This window comes from Melospiza melodia, chromosome 2 (genome assembly GCF_035770615.1).
Source record: "Melospiza melodia melodia isolate bMelMel2 chromosome 2, bMelMel2.pri, whole genome shotgun sequence".
Taxonomy (NCBI): Eukaryota; Metazoa; Chordata; class Aves; order Passeriformes; family Passerellidae; genus Melospiza; species Melospiza melodia.
This window is the reverse complement of record NC_086195.1, coordinates 85832397-85851097: the sequence shown is the minus strand read 5'-3', so window position 1 is coordinate 85851097 and position 18701 is coordinate 85832397. Positions and strand designations below refer to the sequence as shown.

The window sequence follows — 18701 nt, the reverse complement described above, 5'->3', positions numbered from 1 at the left end:
GAGATTACACATATTTAAAGGGGAAAGGGAAGGAGGGAAAAGAAAGGGAGAAACAGAGAGGGAATGCCAGGGAGGAAACAAGCATGGGAGAAAAGGAGCTGGACAGACAGAAATGTAGCTTCCTAAAGAGAGACAAATGCTTTTGCAAATTTCAGGTACTTGGTTTTTAAATTTTAATACTGAAAGAATTCTGTGAAAGTGGTTTGGATGTATTTTTTGAGACAACATTGAGGCTGTAAAAGAACAGTTGTGGAAAGCATCTGCAGTACTTAAAAATCTCAGTTCATTAGTTAAAATTGACCTACTTCAGCACTTACTGAAGCACTTGAAAATAATGTACCTTATAGTCCTCTTTCTTAAACAGTAACTGATGTAAAAAACCCTCCAGATTTTGCTTTCCAAAAAAACCCTTTTTTATTTTTAATTAGACCTTGTTAGTAAAAAATGAAGATACTTCCTATAATTATTTAATACGGTACTTGAGAGCAAAAATTGTGGCCATCTTACAACACACAGCAATGAAGAATTTCAGATTAATTCATTTCACACGTTGTTTTAAAATTATTTCATAACCTGTGCCACAATAATTAATGAGATTAGTAAGATCAGAGATAAATGCACTTTAAGCAGCTCAGATGAATTTCAAATGTATGATAAGGAATACATGAATAATGAACACTTGCTAGTCTTAGCAGTTTTCAGAGTTTGCTACTTTGATTGATAACCTCTATTCCATGCACTAAATATTTACCGTAAAGACTTAAAAATTCTTTAGTATGGTGAAAGAATTTACAGCATGTATATCACAAGGAAATCCACACTGTCAAGCCTTTCCCCCTGTGTATAGCTAGATGTGGAGCCAGAAGAAGCTACACAAGTATAGAGAACACTAACAGAGAGCATGCCTCCAGGTTCTGTACTCAGACACAACCTGTACACATCTTCTCTTTTGCACACTCTCTCCTTTCTAACAGGACTGCTGCATAAATACTAGAAGTTGCTAGACAGCTGACCACTAGTTTTTGAATGATACTCACTCTCAGAGCTGAAGCTTTTCAGTTGTGCAAGACAGTGGATGCTGCTCTTAGGAGAGTGACATAAATGGCCAGAAATTTTGAGGGGGTTCCTTAGTAGCTCCCCAAACCTCACTGCTTTTCAAGTCCCTGAAAACTTGATTCAAGTGTTTGAAAAGCCTGCAAGGCATTCTAAGCAGCAGCACAACTAATCTGAAAAAATTAGGTATTTGTAGTATTAATAATCATCCATTTCCCTATCATTTTGCAGAATGAACTTCAAAGCCTTGGGGAAAAGTTGGCCCTGATGTAATGGCATTGAGAAATGAAGTTCATTAAGATCTTAAGGAACAAACAACAGCAACAATTAGCTGCTATACTCATTCTTGATTGATTGCTAAGAAACACAGACTCTGCAAATCAAAGGGCCTTGCCAGGACTTTGCCAGTCTACTTTGAAAAAAAAAAAGTTTATAAATAAGGAGTTTGCTACTTCCCTTTGTGGGGATATTCAAACTCAGAGAATACTCAACTTCACCCTAACTTTTCATACTCTCTTGCTTAAATAAGCATTTTTGCACTCTGATTCCTTTCCTCTGACGTTCCTTCCCTCTTTGTTCCTTGAGAAATAATTCTTTTCTGTTTCATATGTTTGCATATTTCATAGCATTTACATGTCTCCACTTTAGACATTAATTACCCCACACATACACACATTTTTCTACCTGTATCCACTTCCTAAAACACATTTTTTGTTCTAATGGCTAACTCCAGTTTAGGTGTATTTTACACTTGATGGTTTCCAACAAAGAAAGCACTAAGCATTTGCTTTATCCAACAAGAATTCATACTAAAAACTAGACAAGAAAAAAGACAAAAACAATAACATATGCTCTCTGAGAACATAATGGCCCTGAATGAATGACTAATCAGACTGTTTCAGGTGAAAATTATGTTTAATGAGATATTCCAGTTGTTGTACCCTAAGGATAAACCTTTGGTATCATGATAAACTTTGTGCCATCCTGTTGATCTTACTTTCCTTCTTAAACTGAAGACAAAAAAGGAATGCATTAACCTATTTTGCTTAGCTATTGAAGGGCATCTCAGTAGATTTATTCCAGTAGTGGCTTTGTATTACTATACATTAAATTATTTTGGTAGTGCAATAAATCGAATGCTGGTATTAAATCTCCCCTAATTTCTACAGATTTTTTTTTTGTTAGATAATTTATGAATGTTTTCTATTTGTTTTAGCATTTCTTAAGATTCAGCTCATTTTTGAACATCCTTTTATTCATCTATTTTCATCTTGAACTGAATCAATTCAAAATAAATCAATTCAATGTTATTTTTAAACCCACCTTTCCTTCATCTTCATTAATTAACAGGCCCCTATTTTAAACAGCAGCTTTAATCCCTAATGTATCCCTGAACGGACAGGTCAGGGATTATCTGGAGAAAACATTTATTGACTAACATACCTCATCTGTTACTACCATATTAGATTTTCTGTAATGACTTAGCTCCAAGTAGTGTTTCTCTTTCTAATGGCATAACAGAAATGTGTATATATGTATTAATCTGATTTGGGGGCTCTATAGTAGACTGCCAAATATATTCTGGAACACCTTGTTTTACAGGCTTTCCCCTAGGGCAATTCTGACCCTTAATTTTTACTATTTTACCTGCTATCCCCAATTCCCTTTCTGCAATTCAGTGGCATTAAAGACCATAGCTACTTCATTTCTTCACCTTTGCCTTCCTTTTCTGAAGGTATCTGGTTCTGAGCATCTTTTTAATATTTGTTTTATTTTGATAAGTTGGAGTTTTTTAATACAAATACATTTTGCAATACAGCTGTTATCCATCCTTAATTCCTTCATCCTTGCAATGGCTGGCAACAGCAGTTTAATTTATCCCACTTGGTTCACAAGACTCCTAGTATTCTCAGACAAACATCTCAGTTAATTGTTTTACTGGTAACTCATTTGGTTGCTAGTTTAAGAACAATCCTTTCACTAATTATATACCCCACTTGAATACCATCTCTCCGTCTGTCCACAGATATTCCTTTATCTTTTGCAATGCCTTGATGTATTTAACTGCCCTCCTCCTGTGTAGTAAAGCCAGACAAGAAGATTACAGTCACTTCCAACTGTCTTCCCTTGTTTCTCAGTTTAAGGCTCTTATCCTTTGTTTGAGCCCCACTCCTAGGAAGTCACTCTCCCAAATACTCTAGCGGAATTACAGGAAAAACAGATTTCATTGAAAACTAAAAATCAAAATGTCAGCACTTTGAAGATATATCAGATATAGTACATATTACCTCAAATTGCTTCCAAATTTGGAAATCTCCTGTTTTTCTTACAAGGGCAAGAGTGATGGTAATTAAAAAACTATTGAGCTCCCGACAAGCATGAATCAACATAAAATGGTTTGTAGGAGATTCAAGTTGATTTCTTTAAAAAGCATTTTCTCCCATATGTTATAATGACCATACAATTTACAATTAGTTATTCTAACTAGTAACTGAATAACAACAACATGATTTGTCCCTTCTGAGACTGTTGGAATACTTATGCAAAAAAGAGCTCTGCAATAAAAATAAATCAACAAATATACATATTTTAAAATTTTTTTTCTTTGCCAAGACAAATAAATTAAAAAAACTAAAAATATTAATAAAAATATAATGGCAACATAATTCCTAGTATGAGTATGAGAGGTAGTATATAAATTGAAGAGAAATATATTCACGGTAAAAATGTGTTGGTTTTTTTTTAAGAGCAATTTTTATAGTGAAGCCTTTACCTACTTTATTACTAGAAAATGAGAATCAAGAAGGGACCATATTATTCAAAATATTTCTAGATTTTTGTTTCCTTTTGATAAGGTCCCATGTCTATGAACAATAACCCTTTGTATTCAACAAGGTAAATACAAAGGTAAGGAATAACAGCAGTAAAATCACCCTGCTCTCTGGCTGTTTCTGTATATAGTGTAGAAGTTGTTTTAATCTAATGTGTATTGTTGCATAATATCCCCAGGCACATTCAAGTAAAAGCTAAAGCTATACAGAAAAGCCAACATTTTAAATGGGTCTTGTCATTAATGCTTTATTAATTGCCTCAGGCAATGCAAACCCAGAGCTAGGCAAGCTATAACAATATGACACTTTAAGGTCAAATCCAATTCCTGCTGTGTTTTATGGAGTGGGCCAAATATTGAGTTAACAGCAGGAAAGAACAATTTATTGAGCTTTTCTCCATCTCCTGATTATCTGATCTAAATTAGATCAGTTAGGTTGTTTTTTTCTTAAAAAAATCCCATCTTTTGTCCACTCAACTTCAAAGAATCTTTGATTGTTTGTGTTAGAACAATAAACTTTATCGACATCTATTTATTTATGCTATACCTAGTGTGCTGAATATAAAGAAATGAGATATATAAAAATATAAAATATAACACAACACCTTCTTTATGTTTACATAAACAAAAAAGCCATAATGAAATTGCATATTTATCCATTTATTTAACATGTATGTTACCTTCACATCTGAGGTATCTCTTTGGCTGTTCCTCCAGGACCTGGCCACTGAAGAGAAGGTTCGATCTGGGTGGTCAAACTTGCCATCATTTGCATTTAGAAAGAATGTTGTAAAGGGCTCCTGTAGTTAATGAAATTATGACAGATTAAGAAAACAGTACAAGGACTCATGAAGCAGGTTTCTGTCAAAATCCAAAATCCCACTGCAGATCAAAATACTTCATAAATGCAGAATTAAGGAAAAACATGGCACCTCATAGTTATATGTACACATGGGTTTCTGCACTAAACATCTGAGTATATTTCTTGGCTGTAACACAATTTGCACAAACAAATCCTGAGTTCTATACCATAAGACTAATTACCCATCAGAAATATGTAGCCTAGTTCCAGTTCACAATGACTGCCTCCTTTACTGCAACCACCACAAACACATTCTGTGTTATTTATATAACTGGGATTTGTATACTCCTTGCATGTTGGTATGTCAAAATCTTTAAAAAATCCTATCTCTAAATCTTTCTTGTGTTTTCATTTAATTGAAAAGAGCTCAGTATGTTCCACTCTGCCTCAAGGTGAGACGAATGCCTCTAAGGTTGTTATGAGGAAGACTGTGGTCCCAGAATATGCAGCTTTATCATTATTTTGGGGCAGAGATTAGAGTCTTTACTTTCACTATTTCTATCTGAAACCTTATCCCATTTTATACTAAATGGAAACCAGCTTTTGGGGAAGAAGAGCTCAGGTATTAGACAGTCTGGATGACCCATTTTTATGTCACTACATTCCTCTGCAGGGAAGAGGTTAACAGTGGACCAAATCCTTAATTTGATGGTAGAACCTGAATACAGAGATCATTGGCAGAAACCTGGATTTTCACCCACTACTCCATTAGCCCTCTTATTCAACCAATAGTTGGCAGTGTGCCTACAGGGATGGATGTTCATTCCTTCTTTTTGCCAAGTCTCACGGGGAATGTTTTTAAGTCCTTCTGATTAATTCATACTCAAACTTATTTCATTGCATATCCTGATCATCTGGAATTTTGGGAATCAAAGCAGCTCATAATCACCAGATCACAATTTTTATTACAGTATTACTCATCTATTATTTGAATTTTATTCTAAACGTTCTCTGTTTCCTTCTACAAAATTTTTGAACAAGTCAGGGAACTCCTCCATTAATAAAGAATATTTGAAGGAATTATGCAACATTATACACATTGTGTGACAATTACCTCAGATGAAAAACATATTGATAAATATATGTTTACATGGTCCTTAAGAGAAATTAAAATAAGGAAAACACAGATGCAAAAATAGTGAAAATATCAAAAAAAAAGGAAAATAAAAGATGGAATTCTGACTCCCAAAGACCGTTGTTTCTCCACCCTTATTCCACATATTTTCCCAGTTAATTTTTTCTATCGTGCACAGCAGTCAACACAGGCTACTTTTGTACAAAGAAGAAAAAAGTCTAATCATTTTTAATCATTTTTTTTCCTCTTAAAACATGGGAAATTAGTTTTTAATAGACACATTCAAAAGAATAATATCTCTTAAATTTTTTTTCTGAGGATTTATTCTAATCAGAGAATACTAATCTGTGTTAAATAATTAATTAAAATATTATAATTAAATACAAAATCATCACAGTACAATTTCTTGTTAGAGGACCCTAAATCTCATTGCACAATGGCTTTATTTGCACTTGTGAATATTGAAAAACTGTGTAGTATGGAAGAGTTTCATAATTTAAATAGAATATCAAAATTTAACAGTGGCTCAACTTGGTGAGTAGTATAAACTACCACAATGAACTGAAATATTGACAGAAAACAAGTCTTCATCTATCCAGATTTTTCAGTGCTCCTTATAGTGAATTCAATGTAAAATATAAATGAAAATGTGTAAGATTCAGACCCAGAAGTACAAAAAGGAAAACAATATATACAGAAATTGGATTATATTAATTTATTATTTAAAATTATGTTAATATTTTAATTTTATTAAATTTACATTTTTCAATATTAGAATTATTTTGCTTTTAAATTAATTCCTTCTCCCAATTATCTGTATATATTTGCAACAGGAATTATGCTATTTTCTAGCTTGCACTGACTGAAAAATGTCATATGTTCTTGATCTAAGCACAAATAATTCTGTCTTCCAACAGCTCCTACCCATGACTCTTTTCTTTATAAGATATATGTGATTTTTGTGAATATTATTGTGGAGCAGACTGTGGATCATTGCAGAGGTTCTGAAATCAGTAGCAGTTGATGGATTTAAAAGAAGCAGAAACCAGAAAAATGATGTAATTATAATAAATTATGTAAAAATATTAATCCAAACTTGCATGACAACATTATTTTAAGCATCTGAGACAAATACACAAAAGCAATAAAATTCATAATCAAGGATTAAACTTTTAGTAGCTGAGCACTACAGGGTGCCCTATTATGCTATCGTGCCGTGGCCTGTTGTGCCTATCTTTTTGGATTTTTAATCCTTAGCAGAAATTCAGAGCTTTCACTTCCTTTATCTCAGACCTCTAACATATTTAAAGGTAATTTTTATTCTCTGGGAAGTCAAGTGCTTATACAAATATAATTCATATCTGTATTCTATATACTAATTTAAATACTGTTATGATACCGATTACTGTCATTTCATGTAAAGGTTTTGTTGCTGTGAAAGCTATAAAGCAGCACAATGTTTTCATTAATACTCCATCTCACTCATTCTTAATATTCTGAATAAAATTCACGCCTTGTTCACTGCCAACAAGGAGAGAAATTCGTGGCAGATTTGATTCCATTGAACACAAGCTTGAGCTGTGAGAACAACAAATTTTTCCATTCAATAGCACTTCTCTCCCACCCTTCCCTTTTAGCAGTACCCAGACTCATGTGAATAATTTATGGTGGAAGTAGAGGAGGGAGGAGGAAGGGATGTGGTCATTCTAAGACATCCTATGTCACACAGAAATGTCCATACAGCCATTTGTAAGAGGAGAGAGAGAGAGTATGTAATGGTTTGTCACAGTGACACATACCTTTTGCCAGATATATCTGTGATTGTCCTGCTAAAATCTGACAAAAAGAAGAGCCAAATCCACTTCTGTGTACCATATGACATCAAGTCCCCCTCATCTTCGAATCTCACTAAAAACTGGTTTTAACTTAATCCAATCTAACTCATAATAAATCCAGAATTTCTTCTGCCTTGTACAAATATGCACTCATTGCAACAGCAACTGGAATACAATTATTCTCTACAAACATCTTGACTACCACTTTAGAGAATCATGCTCTCAAACACTGGCCACTGTTTCCATGAAAATGCAACTGATTTGCACAAATATAACTTCTTCAGTAGCAATTATTGAGAACAACCAATTGTACCATAACTCTATCCTATTTCTACTAAAAATCTCAAGCCAATGCTGATATTCACATTCTACGTGATTCAAGCCAGAATTCATTCTTCTATTTTGTTTTTTCATTCTGTCTATTTTTCAGGTCAAGTCACTGGAATATATGGCATTGTGAAGTGGCATTCTTGGTTTAAATTACTCCATCTTCTGCAACTTAAATGTTCCAGATGAAATGCACATGGAAGAAAATGAGTCTTCAGGTGATAAGGTCACCTACTGATAAACTATGAATATTCAATTTCATTTCCACATACAACAGAATATGTATTATTGGTGAAACAAAGGCAGAGATATAAAAATTAACTACACAGGACAGAACTCAGGCTAAGACATACAACATCTTATAAAAAACTAGCCTGAAACATGTATTGGGTTTGTGTGGCAAAGTTTTGGTAGTGGGGGAGATTACAGGGGCGCCTTCTGCGAGAAGCGTTTGCCATATCCAATAGTGCCAATGCCAGCTGGCTCCAAGGTGGATCTGCAGCTGACCAAGGCTAAGCCTGTGAGTTATAGCAAGGTGCCTTTATGATAAAAGACTTAAGAAGGCCCAGGGAAAAACTGTACAAGAACACTAGAGAGAGCAATGGGAACATGTGAGAGGAACAGCCCTGCAGACAGCAAAGTCAGTGCAGGAGGAAGGCCAGGAGATGCTCTGGCTCCAGAGCAGAGATTCCCTCCAGCCCATGGTGAGGCAGCCCATGATTCCCTGGACCATGGAGGTCCAGAGGGGAGTACAGCTCTTCCTGCAGCCCCTGGAGGAATCCATGCCACAGTAGGGGGCTGCCTGAGGAAGGTCATGAGCCCCTGGAAGCCTGTGCTGGAGTAGGTTCCTGGCAGGGCCCAATATGCTTCCATGGAGAGTGGAGCCCATGTGGGAGCAGTTTTGTTGGCAGGACTTGTAAGCCCATGGAGCACCCACTGTTGCATATTGCAGTGTGATGTAATAGCTTGTCTCAGTTATCCAGGTTCTTTCCCCAGGTGTGCCAATAACCTCTCCCTTCCCCTCCCTTGCCCCCTGCTGAGTGCTGTTCCTCAATCTTGGCATTCCAGAAAGGGCATGGTGTGATTGGTGAAGTTCAAAAGATGCCTCTCAGCCCTGGGGACATTGGGCCATCCAGGCGCCATTTGTCCCCTGTGACTTGCCCCCCCTTACCTTGTTGGTGGGATGCCTACCCCTTCCCTCCCCCTCTCCCCGGGGTTAAAAGACACAGCAACCACGCGGTTCTGGGTTCTGTTGGAGCTGTTGCTGCATTCAGAGGCCTGTGGGCCTGGAATAAAGCTCTGGATTGAAACTCTCCATCAGAACCAGCTCCTTTCCTTCACCTCGCCTTGAGGCCTCTCTGCCAGAGGTAAACCTGAGCTCCTGCATGGCTGGACCTGTCCCAAGCGCCAGCTGCAGCATCCAGCCAGCCAAAGGTGTCTCTGAGGTGAAACCACCACAGCTGCCGCCCTTGGTCAAGCAGGAAGGGCCAGACAAGCCCAGGCACATTCCATCCAGCAATATTGGGATTTAATTCCAATAGTTGCAGTCTGTTCCTGAGGAACTGCACCCTGTGGGAGGGACCCACGCTGGAGCAGCTAAAGAAGAGTTGCAGCCTGTGGGAAGGACCCACTTTAGAGAAGTTCATGAAGGACTGTCTCACATGGGAGGGATCCCACGTTGGAGCAGGGGAAGAGTGTGGAATCTTCTGAGGAGATAGGAGTGGCCGAGACAAGTGTGATGAACTGAGCACAGCCCCCATTCCCATTACCCTGGGTCAGTGGGGAGACGAGAAAGAGAATGTAGGAGTTAAGTCCCAGAGAAGGGAGGGGTTGGGAGGAAGGTGGTTTAAAGATTTGACTTTATTTTATCATTATCTTACTCTCATTTGATTGGTAGTAATTCAAATTGATTTCCCAAGCTGAATCTGTTTTGCCCATGATGGTAACTGGTAAGGGATCTCTCCCAGCCCTTATCTCAACCCATGAGTCTCTCCTTATTTTTTCTATCTCCTGTCCAGCTGAGGAGGGGAGTAGTAGAGCAGTTTTGGTGGGTGTACCTGACATCTAGGCAGAGCCAACCCTCCACAATACATCAGATAAGGGAAAGCAACTGAGGGAAATATAAGGCAGTAGGGAACAGATTATCACAGAATTGGCTCAAAAATATGATATTAAAAGCAATGTTTTGAAGAGAACTGACAGAAACCAGATTGCATCTGTCAAAGCTGAAAAGCAAGACTTAAAATAATTTTTAAAGTTTTGTGGCAATTACACAATTCTCTCTCTGTATACATTTATATACTTCAGAGTGGCTGAAACTTCCTTACCCACAGCAAATACTGCTTCCTACAACACTAAGGTCTAGGCAGGCAGTTTGTTCCCCTTGGATCCCCGTTACTACATACTGTTTTGTTCTGCTTCATCTAAACTCTTATTTCCAATTTACTTCTTTTCATATCTTTTTCATTTGTTTCCTTGCTTTTTTCTATTTCTTTTCCTCTTCTCTTCTTTGATTTATAGTCTTCTCCCATGGTTTTAGTTTGTACTCCCATCCTTCACTCTCAGTTTGTTGTCACTTTCTACCAAAAGCTCTACGGTAGCACATCTTTTCCCATCACTCTACTCCAGTCTTTCAAAATACTGAAAGCATTTTTCTGTGTGAATCTCTGCATCTCTTAGTGTCACCTTTCTCTTTCTGGACTAGACTTTAATTTACCTTTTCTTACAGAGTCTTCTTCAAAGCTCTACATCAAGAAATTCACGAGCAAGAAATACTGCTTTAACTTGCAGAAATCTGACCTAGCCTTATCTATAAATTTCACTGGCACCATCTTCTCCCTTAGGATATTTCATCCTTTATTTTGTAACAAAAATAACTCTCTATAGATCACTATGACTTTTTAATCTTCATTGCCATAATCTTTTCCTCTATACACACTTATTTTCAAATACCTATTTAGGCTTTCCATTTGCTGCCTTATCTAGTCTTATCATATTATTATATTTTTTTCCTTTTCTGGATTTGTCTTCTTTTACTTCTGTTGTCTACTTCCATTACAGATTGCTTTTCTTTGCTGGTCAATCTTATTTAAATAATCTTTAAAATACCTGTGTTGGGGTGTCCCTGTATTTAAGTTATCTGTGGTTTTCACCTTTTCATTGGCAACCTCTTCTTTCGGTATTAGTGGTTTCCACTTCTGCGTTCTATCCTCACATATATTGTTTGCTCTAACAAATCTAATTTGTAAGTTCTATATTGCAAGGCCATCAAGACAAAGACTTTGTTCTCTTGATCTTTAGGTGAGAACACAAAGAGAGCAAGAGCATCAACAGTGTTACATAAAGGACAGTAGTAAAAATGACATTGAATTAACCTAATACAGGAAAAGAATACTCCTTGGTGTGTTGTACATTCAGCCTGTAACCAGAATTTCAGTGCTGAGAATTTGCTGACTAGCAAGAGGGGATCTTTTGCTGTACAGCAGCCAAAATTAATAGACAAACATCCAAATAAAACTTCTGGTTTTAATCTACTTTAAGGCAACAAAGTGTACCATAAAATGTATTCAGTAGATGAATAATTTAGCAACATTTAAAAGGAATGCAGCGGTCACCCAACACAGGAGTGTAATCAACACTTAGTTTCCCATGGTTTAAGAAGTATATCCTGAACTCATGGACACGTGAATTCCCTTCTGAGCAGAAAAAAAATGAACATGTCTAAGGGAAGCTGAGATGAGTGAAAACTCAATTATCAAGCTTTGTGTGGCTCTGTTTTGCTTTGTTGTATGCAAAACATGCTTAGAATACACCTTACGCAACAGATTTTTATTGGCAGGGTGTACTTTAGCTTAAGTAATTACACAGTCACCTAATTTTTCATTAATTCAGGTTTCCCTGTGAAACCTTCAGTGTCACATCAACACTCTTTATTCTGTAAATAATTGTGATAACACATACACTGCATTCAGATTCATTCTATCTTTGAAGTTTGGTCCCCTTCCTTAGATCTGATTTTTGTCATAGAGGCATGAAGTTTTCAGTACTGACATAACAGTTTGAAGTTAAAATCTAATTTCTACATTTCTGAAAACTGCAGAGATTTTCATTAATTTAGAAGCACAGTTCATTTGCATAAAATATTATTCAATGTTGCTTTAATATAAAATTGGTTATATAATTCACCTCTCAATGAGACAGTTTAATGTTCTTACAAAAGGCTTTTTTTTAAAATGTTGCATGGATCTGTCCCTAGCTGAAAATAATAAATGAATATGAGCAGTATCAGATTTCTGCCTTGAGATATTTTTTGGGAGTGGATTTCATTTTAGATGCATTTTTCTCATTGTATACATCCTAGTACCACCACAATTTTATGTTTAAATTCATTTTGGATTGTTTGGGTAGGAAGGAACCCCTGATCACTACAAATGAGTATATAAAGAATATCAGGAGAATTTCTGAGATTTTAAGGTAGGGAAGAACAATGAGATTTTAATAAAAAGGTACTTTCATTAAAAAAAAAAACAAAACAGTGGTGACAGAAGAGATGCTGCAAATAAAGATCTCCATGAAAGCCAGGATCCAGAAATACTTACAATACGAACGAGCCAAGCCAATGTAGAAGTAGATGTAGAGTAGTGGGTGTTATAATGATAAGGTGGAGTCTGATCATCTTCCCATGTCTCATACCGTTCTGCATAGAAGACAGCTCTCTTTGGGTTCAAAGCACCAATAGGCTGTAAAGTGATAAGAGGTCAAATATATTATCAGCTGTCTGATTGGCATAAGTTAATTCTGCATTAAGATTTACTGCACAGGAGACCCTGCAAGCAACACATTCCATGCTGTAGTAACCCCTGAGATTGCTATAAGCTTAGAATTTATTTTCAAAGGCTTTCTGTACTAAAATTCTTATGAATTTCCTTATTTTAACTGACAAATATAAGTGCATAAGTACATCTGCAAACTTTCAAGACCTTCTTGAAGCATAAGTTGTTTCCCAATTAGTTCAGTAACATTCTTCTGGAAATAGACTTCTAAAACTGCATTTAAAATGCACTGAGGCCAAACTAATATTTCTGTTGCTGTCATTCACCATAATCACACAGCTAATGAAAACTGACTTTTGCTCGCACAGGATACTTTGTAATGCGCGGTTCATGATGAAAAGATTTCACGCGGAACTGCTGATGGTGTCTGGTGATCCTAAGCAGAAATACTTAAAAACCATGCATAGTCCTCAGGACTGGGTGTACTTTCTGACTGAACAAAGCCACGTTTTACTGAACAAAGCAAACAAGCTTTGTACTTGAAAACAATAGAATGTGGAAATTATTCACAAATTCAAAGTCCATTCTGAGCGAATTTAAAGGACAATCTATACAAATTAGGTGGAAAACAAAAAAGATGTAAGGCAGCAGTAGGAACTATTGGTTTTGATGTGGCTACTTGAGGAATACAAGCTTTTTATGATTTTTCAACCCACTATATCTCAGAAACTTTTGCAAAAAGTATTTGTTACTATATGAGGCAAAAGTTACTTGAATAAAGAAAATACGGGTTTTAGCTTTTACAGTAAAATTAAACAAAGACTCAGTTTAATACTTAGAGGAGAGCACATCTCCACACCAAATAATTGTTTAAACTTATTGTAGTTTGAAATTATTACTTGATTTGCATTAATCAAAGTTTAATTAGAATTGATATTATTAACGCTATTAAAAATATATATATATAGGCAGGGGGCTTGACCAAATGCTAACAGTATTTTCACATTTTATTGCACTGCACAATTTTTCTACTGAATTAAAACCCAAAGTAATTTGGAAAGGAAATATCAGTACAAGGTCAAATCTCTATGTTTCACTACACTAGATATGTAACTAAAAAATTTAAGCTGCAAGTATTTTATTCTTTCAGCACTGCTATTTTTTTGAGATGGCTGCTTATAAGGCTGACATAGAACATGATATTTTCTGATTTTAGAGCTTGTTTTGAAATAGCAGTCTTTGGTGAACCTTTACATTTTAAAACATTATGATTTCAGTATTTTTCACATTAAGCACTCTGGATGCTTAATACTTTGCTGTGTCATGGAGATGTTTATAGTTTTCTCATATGTGTAAAATGATTGAGTAGTCCCAAAGGATTGGTGTTATCTGGTGCAGACTGCACTGAAAGACCTCACAAAACATTCTTGAAAGAGAAGTATGAGCCATTCCCTAACACTTTCCAGGCTTGTTTCTCAAATACTGGCAATTGCAAAAAATAAATATTTGCATTTTTGTTATACTTGGTTTTGTTAGACATCCTGCCAGTGTCAGGAAACACACTGGCAGTATTATAGCCTTTAAGTTATCATTACATAAAAATGGTTGTTCAACAGCTTCTTGAAAGAGACATTCCTTTCCCATTAGACTGACAAACTGTGCAGATATATGTGCACTTTGCTAAATTATATCAGGCTTTGGGTTGCTTTGGGGACTGGATGGAACCTGCTGACACCACCCTCATTAAGGTACTGTGCATCCACTTCTCTGGCAGAAAAAAATTCCAGTCCCAACTGCACATTTCAAGAGCTAAAGCAGTAATTCACACTGTAGTCTGTTGAAATGAAATGTCCACCCCCTCTGAGAAGGGAACACAAAATAGCAGACAAATTGGTGAGATTGTATTTGGTAATGGAGAAACACCCTGAGAATATCTCTTCCCTCCACTACAAAGGTGCATCTTATCCTACGCTGCAGTGAATTCTGAGGCTATGGAAGACAGAGACATCATCTGTCACCATATTATTGTACATATAGGTTTGAAGGCACAGTGGAGAATAAATATGATGATTAACACAAGATTGAAAGTATAGAAAACTCCTGGCCTTTCCAAACACAGTTGATGCTGATTAGAAGTCTTCCATCAAATAAGTGATGTGTTTTCATTATTCACTGTAAATTGACTTAAGTAACAAGGCCTGTGAGGTATAACTGATGCTCAAAATAATTATGAGGTATTTTATTTTATAGCCTAGCAAAATTTTAATGGTGGTTTAATCAGTACCTTTAAATAACATTTTAAATATAATATTGTTGTATTTAATAAAAAGGTTATTTCTCTCAACAATTTGACGATAATTTTTAAAGTCATAAAATACTAATGCAAACATATCATCATGTTTTCTAGGTTGTTCAATGAGAGGTGTTACTTCAATTTAAAAGATAAAAGGTAAAATGATGTAAGATCAGGCATTCCCATTTTCATATTAAAATGCCTGTACAAGTACCTAAAATAATCTACCTTCAGAACATATATGATTAATTGCACTAAATGATAAACCTGAAAATCTGTATTCTGGATTACCATCATACAATATTCTTTTCAGAGTCATTACCTTTTTCCCCCCTTTCAATTGCTTTAGAAAAATCCCGAAATGCACAAAACATCATCTGAATAAAATGGAGTCTTTAAGTGAAATACCAATGAGAGTCATTTCTGTTCTTGCATGACACTGCGATTTTCATGGGAAAACCTCTGGGAAGAATAATTTTTGGGGTCCTTTCCTGAGAGAGAGGAAGGGAGGGAGGGAGGAAGTAAGGAAGAGCTTGTCTCAGCTATTAAGTCTCACCTCAACTTCTCAGGACAGATCCTGGATTGGACGAACTAGTGATCTCTCTGACAGCCTGGGATTTGGAAGACATGCGTTAATTTCTGTCATTCCACAAGCCTTTATAGTGTCCATGAGGAGACTGCTTAGGTTTGTCTCTAGTTTGCAGTAGGAAGGTGAGCTGGAAGTCCCTGAGCTGCTCTAGAGGGGGTAGGGTGCAAACGCAGCCCTGTTTATGCGGAGATGACAACTGGGATCCCAGAAGTGGCACAAGTGTCTCAATGCAGCACTGCCTGGGGAGGAGAGCTGGGAGCTGCCCTTGCTTACACAACTCTGCAGCTCCTACTTCAGCCTTACATAAGTTATCTCTGGCCTGTGGTGAAGAAATACAAGAAACACCTGATCTCCCTTCTCTGTGCAGTCGTGGAGACACTGATGTGAACCACCTCTCTGCACATTAATGTAAAGGACATCTCTCCAGATTCAGGAAACCGTGCACATTGAAAATGCTAATGGAAAGTGCCCAAATCTCTCTTTCTTTCTTTTTCTTTCTTCTGTATACCAAAAGACCAGGCACTTTCTGAAAGCAAAAAAACCCTCCATAAATAAAATAGCGGGTAGTAAATTCTGCAAAGTCTGCCCCTGGCTTCTTTAGTGTTATTTTAACTTCCATGTGGGGAAATGCTGTTAACCAGGGTAATGGTATGAGTTCATCCTTCAGTAAAGACAAAGATTTTTCTGTAAACACCTTAAATCTCAGTTGTATAAACTAGCAGCTAACCCAATTTTACTCTGATGGGGCACAGGTCCTATTAGATAACAAGTTCTACAGTCATAGTAGTCTCACGTTTCTTGTGAAATGTGTAGGATATATGGAATTTTGGTCACTTTTCATAGCTTTACTATACCATTCACAGCTCAGAAAGTCAAATACTTCAGTTTTAATCTAATATCATGGCTATAAAATGCAGTTAAATTTTATTTATGGATCAATCCCTGTAACTTTACATAATGCAAGAAAATAATATTATTTCCATTTGACTGAGATTCTGTTGGTATGTGCACGGATTAAAATGACTTGCCCAAACAATACAAAGGCAAAGCTCAATCTATATACTCTCTCAGTCCATATCTTAACCATAAGACAAAGACAGAAGTTGAATTTGAATAAAATAAATTGTTCTAAACAGGATTTTAAAAGTTCTTTTCATAATGTTTTATAAAATGCTTTTTCCAAACACATCATTTTCTTTTTATTGCAAAATTCTCCCTGTAAGGACACTTATTAAGTAGAATTAACTTCCCACATAATGATTTCATAAGATATTCTTTACTCCAAACAAACAGAACAGGTCACTCTATGACAATGCCTATTCAGCCACTTCACTGTTGATGTACTAAAACTTACTGCTTGTTTATTTTATGTTTCTTTCTTACATTTAAAAATAAGGCAAGTATTTACTGTAACATTAAAACACACTACTACATCTTTCTTTTTTTACCTGGCTAATCTCTTTAGATATCTGGCCTTTGAACAAATCAACATATATTGTCAATACACCTTTTATCTAGTGTTTACATCCACTGGATGTGTTATGCTAGTTCATGTAATATCTATTTGTTTGCCAAATAGAACTAAATTCTCTCATGAAAGCAGAACTGAATGTAGCATCCCATTTATCTAGCCACTGAAATATTCTGCTTAACTTGACTCTGATTTGTGCAGCAGCTACCTTATCTGTTGGGGTTTTTTGTTAGTTTTGGGTTGGGTTTTGGGGCTTTTTTGTTTTGTTTTGCTTTGTTTTTCCTTTTTTTGTTAGTTTTTTTTTTTGTTGTTGTTGTTTGTTTTGTTTTTTGGTTTTTTTTGGTGAGGTGCTGCACAAAATTGTAGCCTAGTATGAAGGTATATTGAACCTGGCTTTATTTGGCTCCAGCTGAAAACTGACTGAGTTTTTCCTGACTGCTTGCTGTTTATTAAAAAACACCCACTGAACAACAACCTATAAATAGGATGTCTTAGGATGATAGTTTAAACTTAAAAATAAATTGCAATTCCATCCAAATTAGTAAACAGATTTTTCTTCAGCATCCTAATATGAAAAGCAGATATCAACAATATCAAATATAAGAGCATTCACAGATTCATAGTGCCACAGTTTCACTCAGTAAATGAACTGTTTATTTAAGAAAAACACATGTTTAATTGTGTGGCTTTAATTGTGTGTAGTTTTTCTGTTGATGGAAGAGTCACATATGATAAAGAGAGAAGTATAATTTTACAGAAAATTATTTCATTTTTCCAACTAAGAGATTTTAATAAGCCCATAAACTCCATTCCACAGCATATACATTTTTGGTACTATTAAGTGTGGTTGCCTTGAAATATTCACACTTGGATGTGTTCATTTGCATTATTACATTTAGAAGCCTTGGGGCTTTATCACTTCCTTTTCTTGAAATGGCACAGTAATAAGGAAAAGTGGTTATGCTTATCACCACCCATCAGTCAAACACCTTCTATATTAACAAAACATAATTTTTTCCACTCAATGAATGGGTGTGTGATGTTTCATACACATGTCAATATTAGTATTACTTTGCCTGCTGAAGAAATCATTTTATTTAACAGGATGTATGACTGGAAGTAAATGAGGAGAAATTCCCGTTTACACTTTAATGAGCAGGGACAATGCAGCATGTTAAAACCATGCATTCACTATAATTTAGGAGTAAAAGTCATACAATTTTATACAAACAAACCATACCACATTTTAAGTGACTTGAATCTCACAAAAAATCACTTTATAGTAAGAGCTGTGTACATGTTTCCTGGACTAATGTTTAATATCCTAAGTATTCTTCTAAAGGAAATCTCAAAAAAGAAGAAAATAAGCAGATCACCTGATGGTTTGATACAGAAAGGATTATGTATCTATGACAGCCTCTTTCATTAGCTTTTGATCCTGTCAAACAATAAATATAACCTTTAACCTTGCATGTGTAATGAATAAAACTTGAACCTACACTGTCTAATCAAATGAGAGGTCCAGTATATCCCACTGCTCTGGCACATTCCATGCCCATGAACACTGGTTTTAAATCTATAACTGTATGTAAAA

At 35.8% G+C, this 18701-nt stretch overlaps 1 protein-coding gene across 11 annotated transcripts in view; it reads right to left on the bottom strand.

Moving 5' to 3' along the window:
* NBEA (neurobeachin) overlaps nucleotides 1-18701 on the bottom strand; it is a 454524-nt gene that overhangs the window by 61933 nt on the left and 373890 nt on the right. For all 11 annotated transcript variants that reach the window (XM_063149159.1, XM_063149160.1, XM_063149163.1 and 8 more), the window contains 2 exons: nucleotides 12581-12721; nucleotides 4564-4683 (listed from right to left, as the gene is read on the bottom strand). In XM_063149159.1, coding sequence (XP_063005229.1) covers nucleotides 4564-4683; nucleotides 12581-12721 — 261 coding nt within the window. The remainder of the gene's footprint in view (nucleotides 1-4563; nucleotides 4684-12580; nucleotides 12722-18701) is intronic.